The sequence below is a fragment of the Sorex fumeus genome, unplaced genomic scaffold (genome assembly GCF_029834395.1).
Source record: "Sorex fumeus unplaced genomic scaffold, SorFum_2.1 ptg000045l, whole genome shotgun sequence".
NCBI lineage: Eukaryota > Metazoa > Chordata > Mammalia > Eulipotyphla > Soricidae > Sorex > Sorex fumeus.
Window position 1 is genome coordinate 2614088 of NW_026606102.1, and position 25672 is coordinate 2639759.

Below are 25672 nucleotides of genomic sequence, written 5' to 3' on the forward strand. Positions count from 1 at the left end.
ATTTCGAACCTTCTTCTCATCCTACTTGAATATTCCATCCCTAAAAACCCACACAGTGAATGAATCACACCAGTTCAAATCCCACCTTTCCATAATGGCCACACTGGATATTCCACCTAGGTCTATTTAGAGCCTTTTTTTTTTCTCTCTCAAAATTTGAAACAGTCCTATAGGGGCTGGGAGTAGAGCACAGCTGGTAGAGTACCTGTTAGGCGAGGTCCTGAGTTCTAGCCCCAGCACCCAATCCTCCCAGTCCTGTACTGCTAGGTGTAGCTCCTCTTAAGAAAAAAAAAAGTCTTGTGAAGGAATTAATACTGCATCTCTCATTGTTCGCACATGAGAAATAACCCCAGCACATTACAGAGTGACACGAGTCTGCCTGCTCAGTGGCAGGACTGATGCTGTAGTTCAGATTTTCTGACCCAAGTGCGCACACACGCTCACATACACACACAGATGCACACATGCACGTACGCATGCATGCATGCATGCCTTGGTCGCTTGCCTTGGCTCTTGTTTTTTGGCAGTCAGTCATGCCTGGCTTCCATGCCACCATCCATCTTGGGGTGCTAACACTTCCTGGATGACACCTTTCCTTTCTCATTTTTCTTCTGCTGCACTGTGCGTCCCAGGCTGTTCCCTGTGGATGGGGGTGCAACTGTTCGTGGCAAGACATCCTAGACTGTGTGGGCAAAGGGGGGACGATCACCTGCCAGGCGGGGCCTGGTGGCTGTTTGTTTGCTCTCCTTAACGAATGATGTCACCAAGCAAGCAGCTGTTCCTCCAAGCTATTAGATTTCCTTTTAAAAGTCAATCCAATTCATCATTACCATTTTACCATAATATTTACTTCCACGGTAGTCTGTGAAAATGATTTTCTCTTTCTGTATTTTTATTCCCTTGAGAGGAAAAAGAATTCCACAGCTGGAGTTTGTACAGACTCCCCAACCTCCCCCCCCACTTGCTGAAAAGACTACCTAACTCATGCTGTGTACCTTCTGTTAACAAATCCCCCATCCCAGAAATTCTCCCTAACAACATGGGTGTGGACCCCTAGTGATTCACATTTGAATGCGGCTTAATTAACACAAATTGCATTTCCAACCAAGCTCTTTTTCAGGTTGGAGAGGTAGCTCCAAGACCTAAGTGCCTGCTCTGATCCCTGGCATTGCCAGAATTAGTGACCCCCAAACACAGTTGAAAGTAGTCCCTGGGAACAGCTTTGTGTGACCCCCCCCAAACTAAACCAAAGCAAAAAAGTGAACTCTTCTCTCTTGCCTTGCTTCATTTGTTTCTTCCCTTTCCCCCCTTCTTCCTTCCCTTTCCCCTTTCCTTTTTCTTTTCAGCCACTCAGTGTGGCTTAGGAACTACTCCCAGTTTGTGCTTGGAGGGACCATCTGGAACTGAGGATGGAATTTGGGTCTCCTGCGTGTAAAGTAGGTGTTCCAGTTCCTCAAACTAGTAGTTTCTATGAAATACAATAGGCATTTTTTGGTTTGTTTTGGGGCCACACCAGTCAGTGCTCAGGGCATTACTCCTGGCTCTGCTCTCTGGGATCACTTCTGGCAGGTTCAGAGGACCATATGGGACATAGGAACCCAGGTCAGCCTCATGCAAGGCAAACCCTACCCACTGTACTATCTCTCTGGCCTACATTATGCATTTTTCACAGATCCAAAGAACAGACTTTAAATTTTTAGATGCCTGCAAAGGTGATGATCACAAATGACATCAGCTCCATGTTGAAAATAAACAGCAATCAGGTGAATTAATTTTATTATTGGTGATCATATGAGTTCTTAAAACCAGGGCTTTTCAGACTGTTACTCATTAGAGTGCTATAAAAATCTGTTGTGTGCATCTTGTTTAGCATTTTTAAAAGTAGGTTATAGCTGGGGATCTAACAGTAATAGAATACTCACCTTGCATTCACACCTGCGTTTGTTCTCCAGCACTCATACACATGTAGCAGTTTATAGGAGGAACGAAAACAGAATAGGAAAGACTGCTGTGAATTGCATCGAGTTAGGGCACAGGCTGTGAAACTCTATGCAAGTCAGCTGCGAAATGTATTTCTTTTTGTAGTCAGAAAGATGTGAAAAGCCATTGCACAGTGTGGCTGCCAGCTTGCTGCTAGGGTTGTCAGTGAGTGTGGATAGCCCTCACAGGATGTTCCGTGATGCCCAGAGATAGCTGGCACCAGTGGCTCTGCAGGTGAGTGCTGACCTGGCCATTGGATCTCCTGGCCTGAGGAAGACTAAGGGACTTGGTTGGAAACTACTCTATAAAAAAAAAAGTGTGTGTGTGTGTGTGTGTGTGTGTGTGTGTGTGTGTTGAGGGGGAGGTGTGTCTGGGTAGGGTGCACCTGGCAGTGCTTGGCCTAGTGCTTAGGGGCTGCTCCTGGTTCTGTGTTGAGGATCACAGGGTGATGGGCACAGAACCCAGGCCTTCAGTTACAAATTACATACCCCAGCCCTGTAAGCCACTTCCTGGGCCTGGCAGGCTGTTTCAGGGCTAATCCTACAAGCTATTTAGAGCTGCTTTGTGGAGGAGAGGTATGGGGATCTTCTTGAGATTTTTCTCTTATTTTTCTTCCTCGTTGCACCAGTATTTTAAGGTTTTAAGGGCATAGATGAGAATCTCTGGGGGTACAGACTGGAGTGTGTGTTTGCCACATATAAAGCCCCTTCATTTCTAGAGCCCTCTTTCTGGTTGCTATGGAAACTGAAAGAGGTGAGGACATGTGATGGGGTTAGGCTAGAGGGGGGAGGGAGGTTGTACACGTTGAGCCTGAAAAAGTGGCACCAGGACATCCTGGGGTTCCTGGAAGTGGCAGTCAGGGGTTCAGGTGGCCATGCTAGACTGGGGTCCTCCCCGACCCCTCTGTGGCCTTCCAGCCCCACTCTGGCTCATCTTTTGGCCAAGAGAAGCACAGTGGGTTTTGGGGGTTGACTCCCATGAACTCTGAGTGGTAGAGAAATGACAGAGTATGAGAGATAAGGGGTTTGTCCCCAGAGAGTTGCGTGTATCCACGGGGTGGGGGTGGTCTGCCGAGCCTTTCCTTGACACAGTTCCTATCATGCTCTGTCAGGCAGCCATACATCAGCCTGAGGCCCTGATTTTGAGACATGGCATTTCTGACATCCAAATGAATTTTTTTGAAAATGGGCTGTTAGGATATAGCATAATGTGGCCTTACAGACTTGAGACATGAGACTTTGATTCTTTCAAGTTTGAGTCACTTTATTTATTTGTTTTCTTGTTTTTAAATCACACTCAGGGGCTCAGAGGCTGTCCCTGTCTTGCTTGGGGGTGTTGTGTGCGGGGACCATGTGGTCCTGGGGCTCCCCCGTGCCTCCCCCATGCACACAAGCCCTGTGAATTAACTGCTGTCCTGGCACAAAACTAAAAGCTTTAATTTGTTTGGGGGTCACAACCAGCTCTGCGGGGGATCAGACTCGAGTCTCCTGTGTTCAAAGTGCACTGGCCTCTTGAGCCATCTCTGTGATGGATTAACAGGTTTCCAAAAACCTTGGGTGGACTTCCCGGAAACTGATTTCCTAGTGAACATGAGCTCCTCAAGGGTGAGCCAGTCAAAACCTTACTTGAGTATAAGAGTTTCAGAAAGATTTTGACTCGTTACTTTAGTTGTATAAGGTAGATCTGTTATTCATTCCCTTTCCCAAAGGACAAAAATTCAGAGGCAAAGTGCCCCGGGGTCACACCGACAGACCCTGTGAGCTGAGGGAAGGCTGGCTGGGAGCAAGCTTTGAGCTTGTCTGGGTAGAGCTGGGCAGGCTCTGGGCCTGTTGAGAGAAGGTGGTCCCAGACACAGCCCTCGGGGACTGTGCACCACCATCAAGCACCCCTTTGTCTCTGCGTGTTCCCGGTCTGCTCTCTGCCTCACTGAGCTTTCCCTCCTGGCCTTGCCTACAGCCGCCAGACCTTCCTCCACTTTGGGTGCTCTTCTCTGTACCTCCAACTTGGTACCCCTGCCCCCCCATGACTCCCCAACTTCTCTCTGCCTGTCTCTGCAGCCCTCCACCCTCCACATCCGCTGTCTCGAGGTTTCCTGTGTGTCTGCTTTATCTCGCCAGCTATTAATAGACTGTCAGGTTAGGGGCCGGAGCTCAGGTTTTCATTGTGGAGCTTTTCCCATGCTCGAGGCTCACAGGGAAGCTGAGACAGGTGTGGGCTGGTCTCCCGGACGTGACTGTGGGAATCTCTGTCACAGCACCTTCTCACCTGGGCCAGGGCTGCGCGGCCTGGATGTGGTTTGAGTATGGGGGTCTTTGCCGGAGTGGTCCCCTGCTGGTGTGGTAGGAGGTTGGGTGGTGGTGGTGTAGTGCGCCCAAGTGTTTCAGGAATGAGTGATGATGGAAAGCGCCCCCACTTCCATTTGGGTCTCCCTCCTTTGTAACCCTGTATTTGCTGCTCTTCACTGGCACTGTCAATGTACCTGAGGCAAGAAAGGGAAAAGAAGCAGAACTTGCCCTGCATCCTGATAGGCTGTGGCTTTTAGGGAGACGGTGGCTTTAATTCAGCTAAGTGCTGGATTGACTCGGATCAGAAGAAACCTTCACCCAGGGAAAGCCGCCTTGTCGGGAGGCGCAGCGTCCTGACTCACCGAGTGGGCATTGATTGTTTGATCATCCCTAGAAGTTTATTGTAAATGAAACAGCACTTAGGGCAGGGGTATTCCTGGAAGCGCTGCTATAGTTAGAAGCGATTCTTCTGTGGGGCACGTGTGCATATAGTAAACCGTAATTCCGACGGGCTGACAGGAAGAAAGATCAGGGTCTGTATTTATGTTTGTCGTGCTTCTGGCTGGAATCCACCAACTTTGCATAGTGGTTTGTGATGCTTTCATCAGACCAGATGTCCTAGGGCTTGGCAAACAGAGCCCTTAGAGGCTGACCCTGGTCACATCCTGGCTACCGGACAGAGAAACTTTGGCATGAACCCTCAGGGGAGGCTTCAGGGAGGCCCCTCCAGGCTGGCAGGTGGATGTGGAATCCCCAGGACCCCCTTCCCCCATGTGTGCCCCCCGTGGAGTGTCTGCTCTGGACCTCCAGAGCCTTCTGTGCCCTGCAGTATCCTTGAGTGAGCTTGCCCTGCCAGGTTTCTGGAGGGACCCACCTTGGGTTGAGGGAGCCCCTGAGGTGCAGGTTCCACCAGGGAGAGGACAGAAAAGCCCATGAATGCAGTTGAATTGGTTACGGGGTATTTTATGTTATGTTATGTTATGTTATGTTATGTTATGTTTTGCAGTGCTAGTGACTGAACTCGCAGCCTGATGCTTTGCCACCAAATGTCTCCAGCCCCTTGCAGGGTTGCAGAAGCACACCATATCTTGTGTGTGTTTGGCGGGAGGGGGGGGGAGGGGGGGGGGGGAGAAGGACAAGGCTAGGTCCTTGGACCCAGCTATCTCTGCCTGACTCCTGGTATTCCTGGGAATTGCCCCAAGCCTCTGGGTGAATGGTCAGTGACTGCCCCCATCTGGTGGGTGCTCTCCCCTTGCTGGAACTGTGAATTACCACTACAGTGTTCAATGAGGGCCTGTGAAACGTGGACTTATGCTTTTTGAATATGTGAACTCAACTCCTAGCAGCTCCAGGAGGGAAATGCTGGTGCTGTTTTGTTATTTTATTTTATTTTGCTTTTTGGGTCACACGCAGTGATGCTCAGGGGTTACTCCTGGCTCTGCACTCAGGAATTACTCCTGGTGGTGCTGGCGGACCGTATGGAATGCCGGGGATTGAATCTGGGTCGGCTGCGTGCAAGACAAATGCCCTACCCACTGCACTATCGCTCCAGCCCCAAGTTTTGTTATTTTTATTGTGGTGCATGCTTTAGGCATACAGTGTTCCAGCACCGCAGCTATCTCCAGGGTGTTAGTGTCTCCAGGCCCCCTCATACCATGTCTGTAGATGGGCTTTCAGGGTCTGATGCTATTGACTATTCTTTCTGGTGTAGATTTGATGCCTCTCACCAGTGGAGAGGCTGTTTCAAGCCCCTGATGACTGTTGCACTCATGAGTGTTAGGGATTGTAATTTGCTTGAGGGTGGCAGGAGCCAGGACTTCCCCCCCATATCTCTAAGTGAGCTTGGATGGATCCTCAATCATGAAACTGCACATTCACACCCTTCCTTGAAAAAGGCCTTATGGGTACAAGAAGATGGTGCAAGAGGCTGTGGTGAGATGCAGGGGCGGGATGCTGGTGAAGGATGAGGGATGATGCTGCAGATGCTACTGTAGGATTACTGTTGCTGGAAGGTCTTTTTCATATTAATGCCAGCCTTTAGGTAAGTTAGTATTTCTTTTTAGTTTAAACTCAGGCTCAGGCATGGAAGCGACTTGTTTAAGGTCACACTTGCTGGCTATTTATTGAGTCAGTATAGACATATGCTCGAGCGGACCCAGTAACGTCTTCATTGGAGATTTTGCCTTGTACGCAGCCAACATGGCCGACCCGAGTTCGATTCCTCTGCCCCTCTCGGAGAGCCCGGCAAGCTACCGAGAGTATCTCGCCCGCAGGGCAGAGCCTGGCAAGCTACCTGTGATGTATTTGATATGCCAAACACAGTAACAACAAAGTCTCCAATGGAGACGTTACTGGGCCCGCTCGAGCAAAATTGATGAACAACGGGAGGACCATGACCGTGATAGATATATGAACTCTAGATTATGTGTGTTTCCACATAATTTTTTTCTTATTTTGTTTTGTTTTCCTGCTTGCTTTCTTGCCTTCATCTTTCATGATTTTTCTCTAAAAAGTCTGTCTTCAGTCTTAGACTAAGTTGTTAAGAAGCTGTCTTAAGTATATTTTAAGTATATATATTACCTATTTTTCTTTGCAACCTTTCTGAGTTCAGACCCTGTTTTTTGTTTTTTTTTTTTACTTAAAAAATTAAAGAGTTTTGACTTCTTTTGGATATATGTAAAAGAATTCACCAAGCAGAAAGCCATAAGATTTCCAAAGCTTTTATTTTAATTCTCTTCATTGATTTTAAACAACCGTCAGTCTATTTTTATTTCACAAATTTGGCAGTGGCTTTTGGCCCAAAATAGTCATAGTCTGATGATCATATTTGTGAATATTGGCACACTATTTTTATGTCTCTTCATTCCACTGGTCAAGTCTTTATTCTCATTACAGATTACTTAAAAAGTTGTCCATAAAAATGTAAGAAGTTCTTGAATCCTAAGACAGAGTTCTGCAATTTTGCATCTTGGAAAATAGTTGTGGTTTCTTCTTTTGCAATTAGTCCTTGTTCAGATGCACAGAATTGTGCTTTGTTTATTTTTGCTTTTCCTTTTCTGTTTGTGCAGAAAACATCTGCTATACTTGTCTCTTGAATACAGTTTTGTGAACAGAAAGCAAATTGAAAGCCTGTTAACAATTTCCCTGATTGCTGTTTTTATCTAAAACAGCAGTTATAAGATTGAGCCACTAAAGGAATCCTTTATCATAGAAAGAAAAGCATTTTCTTTCCAACCTTGGTACTTGACATGTAAATTAGGATGGAAGAGTACACTACTACCCTCAAAAAGATTTAGATTCCTCACTTTTATCCTTTTCATTTCTTGAGTTTTCTAGTATTTATGATTTTTTTTCTTATCTGTTTTTAGCTGAACCTTGTTAATTGTGTTCATGTCACAGGATGTCATAAGACTTCTGTTGTATTCAAGATTTTGCTTGAATTGATTTCTTATAAACTGACTTTACTCCTTTTCTAACTATCTAGCGATAATCAGAATATATTGCTTGATTAATTTTGAAAGATGTGTTATTCAAATGAAGCCATCCACAAAATGCTGTCATTTTCAAAGACACTTGTTCAAAGAAGGATAGTTGTCTCTCATAGACACAGACCAGCAGCTCCAGGGCTTGAGAGGTCTGAATGGCCTGCAGGTGTTTTCACATTGTATATAACGTTGATTCTCTGAGAACAGGGATTTATTGTTAACCAGCATGCAGAAATACCATAGCACATTCTCAATGTCTAGAAGTTCTGTTACCCTGTTTTCTCAAAGGATTTTTGGTTGGGGTTTCTTTTTTCCCCTCTTAGAATAATCACCACAAATCAACCATTTTACTACCCTCTGCAGTAATATTGGAGGGTCACTTTGAAAATCTGGTTTACTGTAAATTCAGTAGTGTTGATTTGTTGCAGAGAAGAATAATAGAAAAACCAAACTCTCCTACATCACAGGTTTCTATAGAATCTGAGTTTTAGAAGGATATTTGTGATTTTAGTGTGTACCATAAAGTTCGAAGCAGCTTTGTGATCCCTCAGTCATTGTCCATGGTGAAGTGCGGCTGTGCTAGAATGGTGCCTGTTCAGAATCTCTTTTGTTCTAGCAAGATTGATGCTCTAGCTCTTCCAAAACTAGGGTTGGAGCAGTAGTACAGCAGGTAGGGTGTTTGCCTTGCATGTGGCCAACCTGGGTTTGATCCCTAGCATCCCATATGGTCCCCTGAGCACCACCAGGAGTAATTCCTGAGTACAGAACTAGGAATAACTCCTGAGCATTACTGGGTGTGACCCCTCCCCCCCCAAAAAAAGGTGTGTATTTTGAGCTCATACTTCTGGCTGATACCCAGAAGTATGAGCCCAGAGAAATTCATGATCTTTCTGTGCAGTTAAAGGCTCAGTTAAAGGCTCTAAGTCTCGGTCACTTTCCTGTTGTGGGGGCTTCGAACCCTTCTGGCCAGTATTTCTTCTCCTCTGGCAGCAGTATGTAAGGGAAGACGTGCGTTTGAAAGGACCCTTGCCATACTGTTTTCAAGTACTGCTGAAGAATTAGCTAGTGCTGCTCTTTGTCAGCTGAGAAAAAAACTGTAGGAGGGATTTTCTCATTTTTGTCGTCTCAGAGACCAGACTCACTCTGACCTTCTCCGAGCCTCCTGTCTCGTAGAAGGTCTTGCCTCCCCCAGATACTCCTTGCACCTCAGTTCAGTCTGACTCTCCTCTTGTGCCCAGGCTAGATAATTTCCTCTCATTATAGGCTCTTTAATTTTTCCTCATGGTATTTTTGCACTAACACCTTTCCCAGTGCACCTTTGATTCCTGAGTGCAGAACCAGGAGTCACCCCTGAGTCACACTGGTTCTGTATTATGTCTGTGGCAGAGATCGTTTTATTCTCCTTCATTGTGGCGTTTCTGGTCTAGCTCCGTTCTGGTACAACAGTCTGCTCAAAGATTCCTGTTGAGTGAATGAGTCTTCTCAAGACAGCTTTGGAAATCCTGCTCCTGAGCTGAAGCGAGACGTTAACCACATACAGCCCTAGTGATGCAGAAGGGGAGTTCTCTGTTCATCAGTTTAAGGATTTGATCGTCTTACGTTTACCAAAACTGAAAGTGTGATGATTTGTTCCTTGACTCTTGTTAAAATTGTCTCGTGTCAGAATATCATGTCATCACACAGAGAAACCAATCACACTTGTTTCTCTGGCCTGTTGTTATTTTTACTGACCTTGCCAGTGTTGGTCCCCAGTGTTAACAAGAGTCACACATTGTGGCATTTGTGCTCTCCGTGGTAGGTTGCTGTTTTGTTTTCTGTCCTGCTGTCTTCCTCTTCGTTACAAGATTCTCTGGGAAAGTAGCCTTACGACCTCCCCCTTTGCTGCCATTCTGCCATCCCACTGCCCACCGTCCCAAAGCATGATTCTAGGATTCTCTAAAGTACGTCCAGTAACTGATAGGAAACGATGATAGTAATCGGTCTTAACTTGTCAAGGGTGGTTGTGTCTTATTTGCAAAATTAATTTGATTCTATCGCTGGCATGGGGGTTTGTGAGAAGTAGCAAGGAAAGTTGTGAAAATGGAATGTTTGTAAGGGGTTAGGAGTTGGGTGGGACAGGAGCTTTAACTCTAGAGATCAGGGATCAGGCTGGCCTTTCATATAAATCAGGCTTTGAAGTGAGGTTGTGGATGTAGGGGAGAGCTTACCTGTCACTGTGGTTTTCACAGAGAGTGACTCAGCCGATGAGCTGGAAGCATGATTAGATTTCTTTCTGACCCTCTTCTTTCCACCCTGCCATTTATTGTTTCCCCATGAAAATGAGACCCAGGACATCTTGGACTCGGGAGAGTGATTGTAAAGGACCTGACAATGGGGAATGAAAACGCACATCTGGGGGAGCCCTAAATGACAGCGCTCAGCCTCATTTCCACTAGACCGTGCACTTGACTCCAGGAAGTAGGAGTACCCGACTTCCTGTCTTGAAGTAACAAAAAAATCATCTCCTGTTGGATGCTCACTCCCTAAGATGTTTTCCTCCTCTCCATGTTCTCATTCCTCCCACCGCCCTTCTTCCTCCCAAATGCTTTTTCCTGCCTGCTGATGGTTTGGGCTGCTTCCTTAGTGAAAGCGCCTCTTATTTGCTGATGCAATTACCTCTGCAGCTGAGTGATTTATTTCTTTGTCTTAGGTCAGTTCTGAACGGGCTTTGCAAAGTGGAAAAGAAAATTCAGTCTGCTTTTGGAGGGACATTGGACAGCCGAATAAATGCAGGTATGTACATTTGCAGATTTTTATAAAAGAAATAGTTCTTTAAAAGAATAATCCGTGATCTTAAACAAATAGGGATAGCTGTGTTACCCTAAACATGGAATAGAATATAAGGAATATTAAGTGGATATTATAGTTTTTGCTTAATACAGGAGTTGCATGTGCTGGTTTCAATTTTTTCCAAAGGTGGGGCCAGAGAGAGGGAGAGGGGAAAGGGAAGAGGGGAGCTCAGTGGGCCTTAGCACTTACTTTGCATTCATGGGTCTGGGTTTGATCCCCGAGCACCTCCAGGGGTGATCCTGAACACTGGGCCTGTATAGCTCTTGAGTACCCTGTGGTCCACTGGGTGTGGCCTCAAAACAGAAACAAATTTTCAGTGGTACAGAAGTATCAGATTTATAGGAAGTAGAAAATAAAAGCAGAATCTCCCTTGAGCCCTGCCTGATCTCCACCTTGTAACCATTGTTGTCTGTTTCTGGATTGGGCCAATGTGTGAACCTAAGGTTCCTGGCATACATGGGCTGGGATCCTTGTCATTCTGCATCATCTTGTTTCTCAGTGTTGGTGCACGTCCCTCTTTGCCAGCTGTTTTTTTAAAATTTTCTTTTCTAATTTTTTTTTTAACCTTAGGCACCATGATTTATAATACTGTTATATGGTGAAGTTTCATGAGTACAGAACTCTAGCACCACACCCTCCTGCAGTGTCCCTGGGTCCCCTCTCCCTCCCCTGTCCTGGAAGCTTCCTTCTGAAGATGAGCTTTCTGGTACTGTTGCCTTTCGACATTTCTTCTTCTTCTTCTTTTTTTTTTTTTACTGTATTTTGTTATGTCCACATATGAGAGAGGTCATCTCTAGCATCCTTTTTAATAGCTGCTTAATGTGATATTTTGGGCTTGGGGCCACACCAGCAGTGCTTAGGCTTACTCTTGGCTCTATGCTCATGGATTACTCCTGGTGGGCACAGGGGACTATATAAGGTACCAGGGTTGAAACCCAGGTTGGCCATGTGCGAGGTGAAGGCCCTCCCCGTTGTACTATTGCTCCAGCCCCTGTCTAATTTGTTTTGCCTTGTTTGCGTTAGCAGGCTCTCTTCTCTTGGACATTTTGTTTTGCTACATCCTGTACATATATAATTATATAATTATGTGTTCTGTGTACCTAATGATTTCCTTGGGGTGAAAAGGTCTCAGGCCATCTGTGACTTCTTCCCCTGCCATGTCTGAATGACATCTCAGGAACAGATTTATGTTATGAAGCAGACTTAAGCTACTCTCTTTTCATCCTCTGTTTTTATTGTGGGGTAGAGTTGGGACCTCCTTTGCAGATGCTCTGTGCCTGACAGTTGATCTGAACCTCAGGAAGTTAGGAACTTTGTCACTCAGCGTGGATACTCATTTGGTTGGGGGACAAACCTGATGGTGGCCAGGGGTTACTCCTGGCTTGGTGCTTCCGGTAACTCCTGTTAGTCCTCAGGGCATGGGTCTGGAACCCAGGCCTCCTGGACAGAGAGCATATACTCCAGCCCATTGAGACAGTCTATCAGCATGTATCTGATAGATTCTGGGTTTCACGTTTATTCTGTTGATTAAATAAGTAAAATTTGTGTCCCCTAGTAAGGACCTCACCTCATCAGGGAACTGATGGACCAAGCCCATAAGTTAGATGTCTCACCCCACCCTCCTCCTGCCACCCCACAACAGGACTTGTCTTATTTGGAGGTGATCCCTTGGTGACTTGTAAATATTCATTGCGTGTAAACTCTGTGCTCACTAATGCTGCTGTCCTCCAGGACCTCATGGCATGTCTGAGAGAGTCTGGCCCCCTCGAATGAGATGGCTATGATTCTGTGTGAGGAGTTGGGGAAGGTGGACGGGCCAGTGTAGGAGATGGGCTCAAGGTTTGGAGGAAGTAACTCGGGCTGAGCTGGGTTCTAAAGAAAGTTGAAGTTTGCCACCACAGAAGGACAAGCCCTAAAAGATGTTCCAGGCAGTGAGGTCAGCCTGAGGAGAGCAGTGAGGCAAAAAATCCAGCATGGATAGGGGGACAGACCTGTTGGCTTCGGAGCATGAAGTGAGAGACTGGGGGTGAGAGAGAAGGTGAGACCAGTGAATCTAGTACTGGTGACTGGGGAGGGATGTGGGAACCAGGCAGGGGTCAGGGGCTCAGTGTATAGGCCAGTGTCGGAGGGAAGGGAGGGGGTAGATGGGCGCTGTTGACCCTTGTCCTTTCTGGCCTACCTGGGCCTGAGTTGCAGAGGTGGGTTCTTTTGTCCCAGCTGCCTGTACTTCCGAGGGGGCTCACACCTGTGTCTTACTTGCAAGGTTCTCATAGCAGGTTCTGAATTTTCCAGCGACAGACTTACTGCCCAGTACTGCTGCCCCAGAGCTGCCTGGACTCCTCTCATTCATTTCATGGCTCTTTTGTGGGGCCTGAGTGTGGTTCACTAATGTCTGTGTGGATGAGACAGCCCTGAGCCACATCTGGGGGTGTGAAAATGTGTGAACTGTGGTTTGGACTTTCTGCTATGCTCACTTTTGAAATATATTTTGTTTTGGAGCCGTACCAGTGATGCTTAGGGCTTTCTTCTGCCTCTACTCAGGGATCTTCCTGGTGGGCTTCAAGGACCCTATGGGATGCCGGGGATTAAACCTCAGTCAGTTGCATGCCAGGCACATGCCCACTCGCTGTACTATCTCTCTGGCCCCTAAAATGACTTTTCATGGGAGCTAGGCCCCCAGTTAAGACAACTGCTTCCTGCCATTCAGAAGTGAAGTGATTGCAGTGGATTAGGTAGCTGGCATGATAACAGAAATCCCTGTGCTTCTAAGAGTGACCCACGTGGTCAGCTACCACCTGTGTCCAAGGAGAGAAAGGACATTTGAGCAGGGTTGGAAGTAGATTTGGGTCCTGAGACTGCAGTGAACCATTTTCTCTGCATACTGGCGTCTCTCCCAGACCTTCCCCTGCTAGAAGCTCCTGAGGCCTTTGCTCCTGGGGATGGAAGGGAGGGAGAGGCGCTCACTACCCGGAACGAGAGTCTCTGCTCTGAGCTCAGTGTGACCATGTGGCTCCCTTCTCCTTCCTCCCCAGTATCTAAATATAAAAGAGGATTGCAATGCCATGGCGTTCTGTGCGAAAATGAGGAGCTCCAAGAAGACGGAGGTGAGCCTGGAGGCCCCCGAGCCCGGGGTGGAGGTGTTCTTCTACCTGCCCGACCGGGAGCCCCTCCGACTGCGCAGCGGCGAGTACACAGCCGAGGAACTGTGCATCAAGGCGGCGCAGACGTGCAGTGAGTATGGACCCTGTGACCGGAATTGGGGTCACTAGGAAGGAGCTGTGGGTTCTGGTTTGGGCCTCCCGCCCTGCTCCGCCATTCACAGGCCTCAGGCGAGTCTCGGAATTCTGAGTTGCTTTTCTCTACTCCCTTTGTCGTTATTTCTCCTTTGTCACGGCTGAACTGTGGGTGCCTAGGGGAGAATGTTCACCTCTGGGGAAAGTGCTCAGGTTATTTCTCCCTTCAGCGCCTCACCCGAAGTCACTGGCCCTGAATGACCTCATCTCTCAGCATCTTTCAGTCTAGTCTCAGCATCTCATCTCATCTCTGGGGAAAGTGCTCAGGTTATTTCTCCCTTCAGCGCCTCACCTGAAGTCACTGGCCCTGAATGACACCATCTCTCAGCATCTTTCAGTCTAGTAATCACTTAGAACCATTTCTGAAGAGTGTCTGAGAAAGGCACACTCCCTTGAATGCGCACACCCACACACGTCCTTCCTTCTGCCGCCCTTCATGGTGGGCTTTTCTTAGGAAGCTCAGCCTATTTCCCCTCAGAAGGTGGCTAACAAATATTTTTTCCATCTTCAGTGGTAGGGCATTTGCCTTGCTTGCGGCCTGCGTGACTCACCCAGGTTCGATTTCTCTGCCCCTCTCGGAGAGCCTGGCAAGCTACCAAGAGTATCTCGCCGGCACAACAAAGCCTGGCAAGCTCCCTGTGATGTATTTGATATACCAAACACAGTAACAACCAGTCTCATGATGGAGACGTTACTGGGCCTGCTCGAGCAGATTGATGAACAATGGGAGGACAGTGCTACAGTGAATATTTTGACAGCTTTTGTCTATTTAGAGATCCACGTGGATCATCATGCTAGTTTTCCAACTCTGTAAATACTCTAAAATTCGTTGAAGGAAGATCAGGATTTATGTGAATTATATTTTAGTCAGTTATTTAAGAATATTCATTTTATGATGTTGTAGTAACTGACTATGATAGGAGATATGTATTCTATGCTTTGTGTCTTAGTTTTTAAATCTGTTTTTGGGGTATAGGGATCAAACCCAGTAAACATGTGAAACATGTTCTCTGCCACTGAGCTTCATTTTATTTAGAGAGCCCGGCAAGCTACCGAGAGTATTCGATATGCCAGACACAGTAACAACAAAGTCTCTATTGGAGACGTTACTGGGCCTGCTCGAGCAAATCGACGATCAACGGGAGGGCCTTTACCTTTTTTACCTTTTTTTATTGAAGCACCGTGAGACATGCAGTTACAAGGTTGTTCATGATTGCTCTTCTCTGCTTCCTTCATCGTTTAGCATCAGTTATATCATATTCCAACACCTGTCTCTTCACCAGTGTATGTTTCGTACCACCAATGTCCCCAGTTTCCCTCCTGCGCCCCCTCCACCTCACCACCCCCTGTGCGAGCTACATCTTTGACCCCTTATTTTATCTTTAGCTCTTAGAACATCTCTGTCAGAATGGTATGATTATTTTTTTTTTATATAGGAGTACTGCTATTTATTCAGCCACTGATTAGCTGATTAAATTGGGCATGAACTCCACCTTACTTTTTTTTTTCATAGTTGTATTTATTTGTTTTTCGTCTTATATTTATTTATTGAATCACTGTGGGAAAAATTACTAAGCTTTCAGGTTTAAGTCTCGGTCATACAATGATCAAACACCTTTCCCTTCACCAGTTCTCACTTTTCACCACCAAGAACCCCAATATATCCCCCCTCCCACCCCACCCAATGCCTGTGAGGCAGATGATTTCTACTTAACTCTTCTCTACATTGATTACATTCATCATTTCGACAAAGGATGCAACGTTATTGTTTAGAATTTCCCCCCCCAACAATCAGAATTGCTGAAAAGGCATTTTGAAATACTTTGTTTTCTATAGCTGGTTACGAAAATCATATAATGTTGCACGGCTGCTGTTGCGGCGACGCAATTTTGGATTTCTGCAAAGAGCCAGATCATTACGAGATTGGTCTCTGTGCGTCTGGTGTTATGGTTGTGCTGGAGAGCCACTCGTGGGGGGTAACTCAGGACCTCGGTAAGGCGTGAACGAGATGGTACTGCCCCCCTTCCCATGAGACTGCAGTTGCCTCGTCAGTGCCGGCTCATACCTGGCTTTCCTATAAGCTCTGAGGCGGCGGCCACCTTGCTGCTGGTGGGAAGAAAAGGCGGAAGGGAGCAACACCCTTTCCCTCCCGGGGAGGCATGGTCCAGAATGTTATGATTATTTCAAGAATCACCTATTCTGTCAGTAATATAATTTGTCTAGGAAATCTGTTTTCTTCTTGATGTCTTTCTTTCTACAAAAAAAGAATGCCTTTTTTATATCAGAATTCCAATAAAGAGGATAGGCTGGTTCTGTAGGGAAGAGTGTAGCTGACTTTTACTAAACATGCTAGATACTGAACATACTTGGCTGAGGGGCTGGAGAGATAGGACAGTTACCAGGGTGCTTATCTTGCATGCATTGATCCTGGCTCAGTCCTAGCACCCCATGTGGTCCCCCATGTTCTCTCAGGACTGATCCCTGAGCTCAGAGCCAAGAATAGGCCAGGAGTACTTCCCGGCCCTCAAACAAAACAACAAACAAATCAAAATGTATGAGTAGTAGCTTAGCAAGGGGAAATACATGGGTATTTTAACATTATTTTGACTAGATGGGTATATGGAGCTTTAAAAGTATTGGGGATGGGGCTGGAGTGATAGCTCAGTGGGTAGGGCATTTGCCTTGCATGCGGCCTACCCGGGTTCAATTCCCAGTATCCCATATGGTCCCCTGAGCACCGCCAGGAGTAATTCCTGAGTGCAGAGCCAGGACTAACCCCTGTGTATTGCCAGGTGTGACCCAAAAAGCAAAAAAAAAAAAAAAGTATTGGGGATTAGTGTAGGAGTTAATATAAATGAGAATATCTAAGGGCTTTTTTTCTTAAGTCCTTGTGCCCTTTCCCTGGAATTCTGTCTGGGCTGCTTGCTCCCTTAGCCAGGCTTCATGCTGGCTGCAGAGCAGTTTCCACCCTCAGTTTGTTACGCAGAGAGTCAGTTCCTAATGGTCAGGCTGCAGGCCCAGAGAGAGAGGAGATGTCCCTGGGGAGAGCCTGTGGCCACTCTATCTCTTGTGGGCACTCTAGCTCGAGTCTTACTCTGAGTCAGTCAGTTTGGGGGGCAGTGGCTAAGCTCAGCTGTAGAGAAGGGGGAATTTTTTTCTTTTTTGTAACTGCCTGAGAATCTTTCAAAGTTTATTATCTTAAAAAAAAAATGAAGTACATTGGCCTTAAATGTGTGAAGCCCTGGGTTTGCTACTTGACACCACAAAACAGAAGAACACTGGCCTTGAATGTGTGAAGCCCTGGGTTTGCTACCTGACACCACAAAACAAAATAAAATACCACAAATACAAACTACCACAGATTCTTGTAACTGTCAGTAATACTCTCACTAAGGGTATTGTGATAGTATTAATGACAGCCGATACCCTCTGTCACTAGTATATATGGAGAAGCGGGGCGGGGGACACACATGTTGTTTTCTGCCTTGCTTTTCATCAGTATATGATAAGGCTTTGTTCCTCTGGCTGTTTTTTGGGACCTTCTTTCTCTCTGTCACGTTACTTGAATCCCACCTCAGCCTTTTCCTAGACTTGAACAGTCTTGGTTTTGGGAGGCAACACTGGTTTCATCTGTTAATTGATAAAAATAGTGACTCATTAGGTGTGTCAGGAGCATTAATAACTCATAAATTAAAGCATGTTAGCTTGATGTCCAACCTTAGCTTTCCACAAATGTTATTCTATAATTCTTCAATACTTTTATGAAAAAGATAACTTTCTTCTTCCTGTTTATTTAGTCATTGCATTGCTAGACCCATTGGAATCAGAGTCATTGATAGAATGGCAGACCCATGATTGCAGATAAATGTGACTCAAATGTCCTTGTGAGAGTGCACACTCAAATATGGATACATAGTGAAGAAAGTCTATGTTTCCAAGCCAGGCCACTAATGCCAGTTTGAAAAGTAGAGTGAACCTGAGGCCGTCTTAATAACTACATCCTAAAGCCATTTGCCGTTGTTTCCCAAGGAAAATGCTCTTGAAAACTGAGCACCCTAATCTCTGTGTGGACTGGCATGTGACTCCATAGCAAAGCACACGTCTCACACGCTGATGACTGGGTTCCAACCCCAGCTCTGCAAAAACCAAAAACCCAAAGCGTCGTTGCATGCTTTGCATTGTAGAGAGGTGTACCACTTCAGAGTTGGTACCTCCCAGTAGCTCGAGAGGCAGAATCTGGGTGTACCGCAGAGACCTTGAAGTACCCGGATCTCTTGTGCCTCCCCCCACCTCCGCAAGCTAACACTCTTTCCTGCCTGTGTGGGCAGGCCCATGGGGCCCTGTCAGTATAACATCACGTCCACAACATGTATCCAAAGGGTGGGAGGTGGGAAGTTATGCCAGTCACCTCATATCTTGCCATATTTTCAACTCCACTTAACCATGAGGCTTTGCCACGAGCAGACAGCTCAGTAATAATTGATGATTAGCAATCATTCTCCTCCCGCTCCTACACTTAGGTTCAGATCTAAGTCATTTTCACTGTGGATTCAGAAGTGAGTGGGAAGGCACTTGCCTGGCTTTATCCTTTTCCCTTTCAATCCTTTTCGTGTGAGTGGAGACAATTTGATGGGCAGGGAGGCAAGGGAACATCACCGGCCAACTTTGTTAAGCATCTTCTTGTTCAGTGGATACTTGTGAAAAGTATCTATGATAACTCTACAGAGTGCTTAAGAAGTATATTCATTATTCATGGCAATAGATCTTAATCACTGACAAAAAACACTTTGGTTATTCTAACCCACATTTTGTGCTCCACTGCCAGGAGGGTCTTTGACTGTTTAATGTATAATAATCACAGCATGTTAAAATGGTTTAAATGTTTTCTGTAAGAGACAGATTAGGGATTTCCAAACTCCAGGAATGCTTCTCACTGTAATTATCTGTGCATCCCAGGTGGGATTGGGAGGATTTAAGGAGACTGTCATAGGCATCAATAATGAGAAATCGCATTACACTTTCATTTAAAATGCTTGTAATAGGAACGTGAGTGCCTATTTCTGGGGAGCTGTCATTCTTGATTTCAATTTCAGACTGCCTGACTTCACCTGGTTGGAAGTTGTGTTTATGCCCTGGATTCTTTGGGGGTGGGAGAATTTTTTGTTTCTGCACCTATTGTGCTTTGGAGACAGATGACCCAGTGCCCCTCTCTCTCGTGTCTCATAGAGTCTGTGCTTTTCTCTAGGTATTTCTCCTCTGTGTCACAACCTCTTCGCTTTGTACGATGACAACACGAAGCTCTGGTATGCCCCAAATCACACCATCACTGTCGACGACAAAACATGGCTTCCGCTGCACTACCGGATGAGGTATGGGCTGTGCAGAGCAGTGCTCTTGGCCTCCTGACACCTGGGGAACGACAGTTCCCTGGGATCCTCACTTGCTCTTTATGAAATGTGGCACATAGGACATCATTTGTAGGTTTTTTGAATCCTCTGAAGGTTTGTATCTTCTTGGCACGAGCAAGGACTTGTATGTGAAATGCATTTCACTCCATGTCTGATGACCTTCCGCAGTCACATTTTTAGAAAAGAAGTGTTATGATGCGCAGGGTTTCTTTGAGTAGATTTAGCATGCTAAGTACTCAGACAGTCATGATTATGAATTTAATTTGGTGAGTTGGGACCAGAATTTTTTTTAAATGTCAGATGAGAATAGATGTACGTGTACATACCCTAGTAGTATGTATATACATATTCTTGCTTGAAATGTATAATATATATGTGCTAGGCCGGGGCTAATTAAATTTTTATTTCTGACCTAAAGGTTGCAGCTAAAAAGCTAACTGCCTGAAGGGATATCTTGGGGCTTCTAGATGGGTCTTGCCTCCAGAACTGCAGTTTGGCTAAGGGAGCAAGAGAAAAGCATTCCTCCATGGTGCTCAGAGATTATTCCTGCAGTGCTTGGAGGATGTGGCCAAGGAGGATCCAGCCTGGGGCCCCCACATGTAAAGTACTCCAGCCCTTTGAGCCACTTTCCTGGCCTGGGCCTGGACGCTTCCATCTACTCCCCGTAGACTCTTTTCTTTAGGTGTTTGCCTCTCTGCCTGTTCTCCCCGCCTCTTTGAGACTTTGTTAACTCAGTCTCCTAAGGTAAAGTAGACCGCAAGTGCTTCACAGCTGGCTTTCCTGCACGTGAGTGTGTTTGTTCTCTGCCTAGGACAGAGACTATGTTTATTAAATACTAGCTCAGCACGGTGGATGTGTGTTTAGCACAGGAACTTAGGAGTAGCGTGGATAGTTTTGAAAGGATCTTAACTTCTGCCACTGTGTAGTCAGTGGCATGGCCCAGGGGCAGTTGGACAAGCCCAGGAGGAATCTCAGATGCTCTTCTCAGTTCCTTTTTTGTTTGTTTCAGTTTGGGGGCCACGCCCAGCTGTGCTCTGGGGTCACTCCTGGTGGTTCCTCAAGGGCCCTATGGGATGCCCACAGTCAAACTGGTACGGTCACATCCCCTTCTCCAGCCCTCTCCTCAGTGCCTTTAATCATCTCGCTTCTCCTTCTAAGGCGAGTCAGTGAAGTTGTTACCATTCTAGAGTGGCCTGCCTGCATTTCTTTTTTTAAAAGGAGAGATGGGAACGGAAATGGAGGACGGAAGGTCAGAACAGAGGAGAGGGGAGTTGTTTGTGATTATTTGACGGCTTGGGTGTGGGGGGTTGGGGGGCTGCCCACCCAGTGGTTCTTGGGGACACTGCAGTTTGGGGGTTAGCCTCTCCAGTCCCTTTGCCCATCTCCCTGGCCTGCCTGGATGTTTGTCTCAGGGAAAGCTGAAGAAAGCTGAACCACAGCCATTTTGTTTATATTGTCATCCCCAGGCTTTACTGTTTTTTTTCCCCCCTCTCCTGTTCACCTATGGTTTTCACTTTATGAGAAAAGGTGTGTGTTGAGAAAAGATGTGTGTCGCATAAGTGAGATTTCACGCCCCAGAGTGAGGTAAACATTGACCCCACCCAGCTGAGCCCTCAGACTATATTTGGATTCGTTTACTTGGTGCTTTGTGGCCTGGGGGTGACTGTGGGGTTCTTGTGGAAGGTGTGGTCTGCCTGCCCCTAGGAATGGTGCAAGTCAGTGGCTCTGCTTGCTTTGGAATTTGGAATGAGAGGACTTGGGAAAGACCTGAGCTTCCCTAACTCAGCTGTACGAAGGTGTTTTTTGGGGAGTTGCTGCGCCAGAGAGATGAGGTGCAGCCACATAGCCAGTGAGACAGCTGGGTGGCGTGGGAGCATCTGTCTCTGAGAACGCATTGTGTGGTATGGTGTGAGCATTGTTGCCTCTGCTCGTGCTTCTTGGGGTAACTGCCTTCCGGAAGTGCCCGCCGCCTCAGCCCTGGCACCTTGACTCTCAGCCTGACTTTGCTCTTCCACAGGATATCGCTGTGTTACCACAGGTGCTTTGAACTTGGGAAGAAAAGATCCCACCCCAAGTTGCAACATTTGCATTACAACAAACTACAAAAGAATTGAAACCTCAGTCTCAACCACTAAAGAAGGTGTAATAGAAAAATAAATTTTGGTGACTATTTGAATGGAATCCCAGCTCTGTTTTGGAAAACGCTGTTGTACTTTTACTTGCAATTTTTTTTTTGGTAATAATATTGATGTTACTGTTTTATAATATGATTGAATATAGGCAAGCATATTCTTTATTCCTTCTTAGGAAAAAGTATCCATATATTTCCTTGCTTGTCTTTTTTTTTTTTTAATCCAAAAATGGATTTCACTATCTGTAAAGTTCTGTAGAAAACTAACAGAGGTTTTTTTTTTTTTGGGGGGGTGGTGGCGGAGGGCTGGTCACACCCAGCATTGCTCAGGTATTACTCCTAGCTTTGCACTCAGAAATTACTCCTGGGCAGTGGATGGGCAGACCATATGGGATGCCAGGGATCAAACCCGGATGGACTTTGTGCAAGGCCCTTCTCACTGTGCTACCATTCCAGCCCCAAACTAACGATATTTTGCCATGTATAATAGTTTTTCCCCAAATATGCAAGCACAGCGTATCTCTGATAGATCTGTGTGACTCTCCCTCCCTCCTGTCTTCCTTCCTGCATTATTCCCTGGGATATAGACCAGCATTTCTCAAGAGGAGCCATGTGGCCCCCTGTAGACCCCTAGGATATTCTAAGGCACTGTAGGTGAAAATCTCATAAATGGGGCGGGGCCATGACCCGACTAAGGGACACCCAATAGGAGAGGGGGCCACAGAATCAAAACAGAATTGGAAAGACCACGCTTGGAGAAAAGGTTGAGAAACACTGATCTAGACAGCTCTCATACTCGTCCAGTTATTTTACTCGTCCATACTCCTGTGTGGTATCTGTGTGTGGCCATATTTGCTCAACATGTCTGCAGTTAACCCAGGCATTTCTTTTGGCGTTGTGCCATCTAGTTTCACCATAGGAGGAGGCTAGTTTTACTAGTCGCTGGTTGAAAGTTTGGTTTCAGTGGAGTGCCTCAGGCCCCCGGCATTTTTATGGCTCCACAGTAGTGTTTTGACTTCATTTACAGAAATAGTAATGCCAGCTGGATCGTGCTTATCTTCTTATCAGCACAGTCGGGGAGTAGAACGTTCAGCGTCTGAGACAGTGTTTTATGGAGGACAGCGAGGTGCATGCAGCTCAGGAAAGTCACAGCACACTGCCCCTGGCGGGCAGGCAGACAGGCAGGTGGGGACTGTGCCCGAGAGCCCTGTGCCTCCCAGTGGCTGGCACACAGGCCATTGTGCTCTCGGCTCTGCAGAAATGCTCGGGGTGTGTCTGAGTGTAACCGTCGCGCTTGCGAAGAAACTTATTTGCCTTCCCTGATTGTCCCCTCTCAGCATGCGGGCATGCCCAGGACAGTGCTAACCCTCTCCGTGTCCTGCGGACAGCCCAGGCAGGATGGCTCTGTCGCCTTCATGCGATCCAGAAGTTCTCTTTCTCTTGTCGGTGATGAGGAGAATGGCCTACAATGAGGCCATTCAGGCCTTGGTTTTGTCTCTTCAGGCCTTGATTTTCCTCGTCTGTGAAGTGGAGACAGTGCAGTTCACCTGGGAGGGTTGCTGTAAGAGCTATGTATCATGGAGTATGGAAAACCTGTGACGCTGCACCTGATGCTCGTAGCAGGGTTTCTGTTATTTCTTTAGTTTAAAAGTCACTCGTTGGGGGATGTTCTCCACCTTGGGGGGGTGCCCACTTCTCAGCCTGAGGTGTGTACACATTGCTGTAACCCTCTGGAGAAGCCCATGTTTTTGTGTTTCTCTCTCTCTTCTCTCCTCTCTCCTCTGTCTCTCCCCCTTCTCTCCTCTCTGTCCTCTCCCACCCTCTTGCCCTCTCGCCCTTTGCCCTTTCTCTCCTCCTCCCTCTCACTTTTCTCTTCCCTTCCCGATACCTCCTTATCTTCTCCTCCCCCCACCCCCCCAAAACAAAACTATATTACTGCAGACAGGCACATACAGTGGGGCCGGGCAAGCAGGTCAGAGCTTCGCCTGTGGGAGCTCTGGGGTTCACCCCCAGCCCTTCCTGGTTCTCTAAGCACTGTATCAAAAATAGGCCCTGAGAACCACAAGATGTCCCCCCAACCCCTGTTAATTAAAAAGAAACTATTCTTTGAGAAAAATTACCAATTTAATTACAGCAGTGTGGGAAATAAAAAAACAGCCATGCTAATTTTATATTCTGACTGATGATGAAATGAGATTTCAGAAATGTTTCGGTGATGGGGCCAGAGAGAGGGAGAATACCATGGGTAGGGCACTTAGCTTGCAGGTGGCAACCCAGGTTCAATGCCCAGCACCTCATATGGTCCCCCAAACTCGCCAGGAGTGATCCCTGAACACAGAGCCAGGAGTAAGCCCTGAGCACTGCTGGTTGTCACCCTAAAACTTAAAAAAAACCGGAACTGTTCAGGTGAGAGAAAAAGAGGGTTCTGGATAATCACTGGGTGGTGTTAGTACAGATGTAGCTATTCCGGGTCGGCCTGCGGTTCTGGTCAGAATCCAGGGGAGCCATCTTCGGGGTGTTCGAGAAGTCATTTCACTAAAGGCCCCAGGGTCCTCCAGCAGGTCCCAGCAGGGCACTGTCCACTGAGCTCTGGTCACCTCAGACTCAGGCCACCCTGAGCAGACACAAGGTATGTTTCTCCGTTTCTTCCTGGGAAGCTGAGCCTCTGGCACCGCTCACTCTGGGGAGTGCCAGGCCTGCCCCGCCTGTGCCACCTCCCCGCCCACATCAACATTTGTGCTTCTGCCTTCCAGGTTTTATTTCACCAACTGGCACGGCACCAACGACAACGAGCAGTCAGTCTGGCGACATTCTCCAAAGAAGCAGAAGAACGGCTATGAGAAGAAAAAGGTCCCCGAGGCCACCCCTCTGCTGGACGCCAGCTCCCTGGAGTACCTGTTTGCCCAGGTAGGAAGGTCAGCTGGCCAAGAACCTGGCTGGGCTGATGCACACTGCCCGGCGTTCCGCCTCCCGCTGCAGCTGAGATTGGTGCCATGAGGCTCTGTGGCCTGCCCTGTGGACAGTTCCCGAGAGCCGGGCTGGCCTCGGTGAGGAGAAGCTGTCTCCCCTGGTGGGATTTCTCAGCCTTCACCTCTTCCTTCTTGTGCCCCCGGCCTCACCCCCGTCCTACCATTGTGTTTCATTTCTCACTGAGAAGCTTTGCATTTGTTCATTTTATTGTTTTGGTTTGTTGGGGGGACATTCCCAGCAGTGCTCTTACTCCTGGCTCTGTGCTCAGGGATCACTCCAAATGGAGTGCTCGGGATTGAACCAGGGTTGGCCACACGCTAGGGAAGAGCCCGAACCTGCTGCTGTCTCTGGCTCCGCATCCTGCTTTTTAGGCTTACTTTCTTGGTTTGGAGTCTTTGCTCTTAGAGACCTGTGTGCCTCCTTACTGAGCTGGGGGCATTTTGCGGTTTGTTTCACTTCTGTAAACAATTGAAACAACTCTCCATGCTGCCAATGCACTGTGGAAGGAGGGTTCCTTCCCCTTTCTCTAAACCCACATTATAATGGGGTGCGGCCCCCTGCCTGTCAGAGCCTCATTCCTGGGTGAGGGTCTCCGTGGGCCTGTTTGTAGAGGGGGCGCAGTATCCACCTCTTGCTCTGCCCAGCACAGCTGTTTCCAGCATGCCTAGTGGGAGAGGCCTGAGGAGGCCTGCGGGTTTCTGAAGGTCCGAGCTTGTTGTCAGCGAGTGGATTCCCAAGGGCAAGCAATGCCCAGCCCTTTCCTGCTCACAGTGCGGTTGGAGGAATGGAGCCTGGTTTGGCTCGGCCCTTGGGCTCCTGCGCTCCGGGCTGCCACTTTCCGGCAGCACATGGTGGGCCCTTGACTCAGGAGCAGGACTCACTTCTCCTCCCCTCTGCTCCAAAGGGACAGTACGATCTGGTCAAGTGCCTGGCTCCCATCCGAGACCCTAAGACTGAGCAGGATGGACATGACATCGAGAACGAGTGCCTGGGAATGGCTGTCCTGGCCATCTCCCACTACGCGATGATGAAGAAGATGCAGCTGCCAGAGCTGCCCAAGGACATCAGGTAAAGCTCCCTGTGGGCACAGGCATGGACCGTAAGGATGCGTGGTGCTGACGTGCTGTTGGTCATCTGGCTCACCCCCTGCCAGCTTCCAGTGACCCTGCTCCCTGCAAAGCCCGAGTTCTGATGAGAACAATGATCAGAGGTGCCAGATAGATTGTATCAGGGTTAAAGTACTCGTCTTACAGACAGCTGACCCAGGGGCAGTCCTGCCACCACATGTGGT

General features: G+C 47.3%; 1 protein-coding gene across 2 annotated transcripts in view; it reads left to right on the forward strand.

Annotated features, from left to right (window-relative positions):
- JAK1 (Janus kinase 1) overlaps window positions 1–25672 on the forward strand; it is a 111430-nt gene that overhangs the window by 63523 nt on the left and 22235 nt on the right. The window contains exons 2-6 of one of the 2 annotated variants that reach the window (XM_056122294.1): window positions 10445–10522; window positions 13612–13810; window positions 19118–19241; window positions 24165–24318; window positions 25286–25449. In XM_056122294.1, coding sequence (XP_055978269.1) covers window positions 10517–10522; window positions 13612–13810; window positions 19118–19241; window positions 24165–24318; window positions 25286–25449 — 647 coding nt within the window. In that variant the 5' untranslated portion in view covers window positions 10445–10516. Of the gene's footprint in view, window positions 1–10439; window positions 10523–13611; window positions 13811–19117; window positions 19242–24164; window positions 24319–25285; window positions 25450–25672 lie in introns of those variants that run through there. The other variant, XM_056122296.1, reaches the window with a different exon arrangement.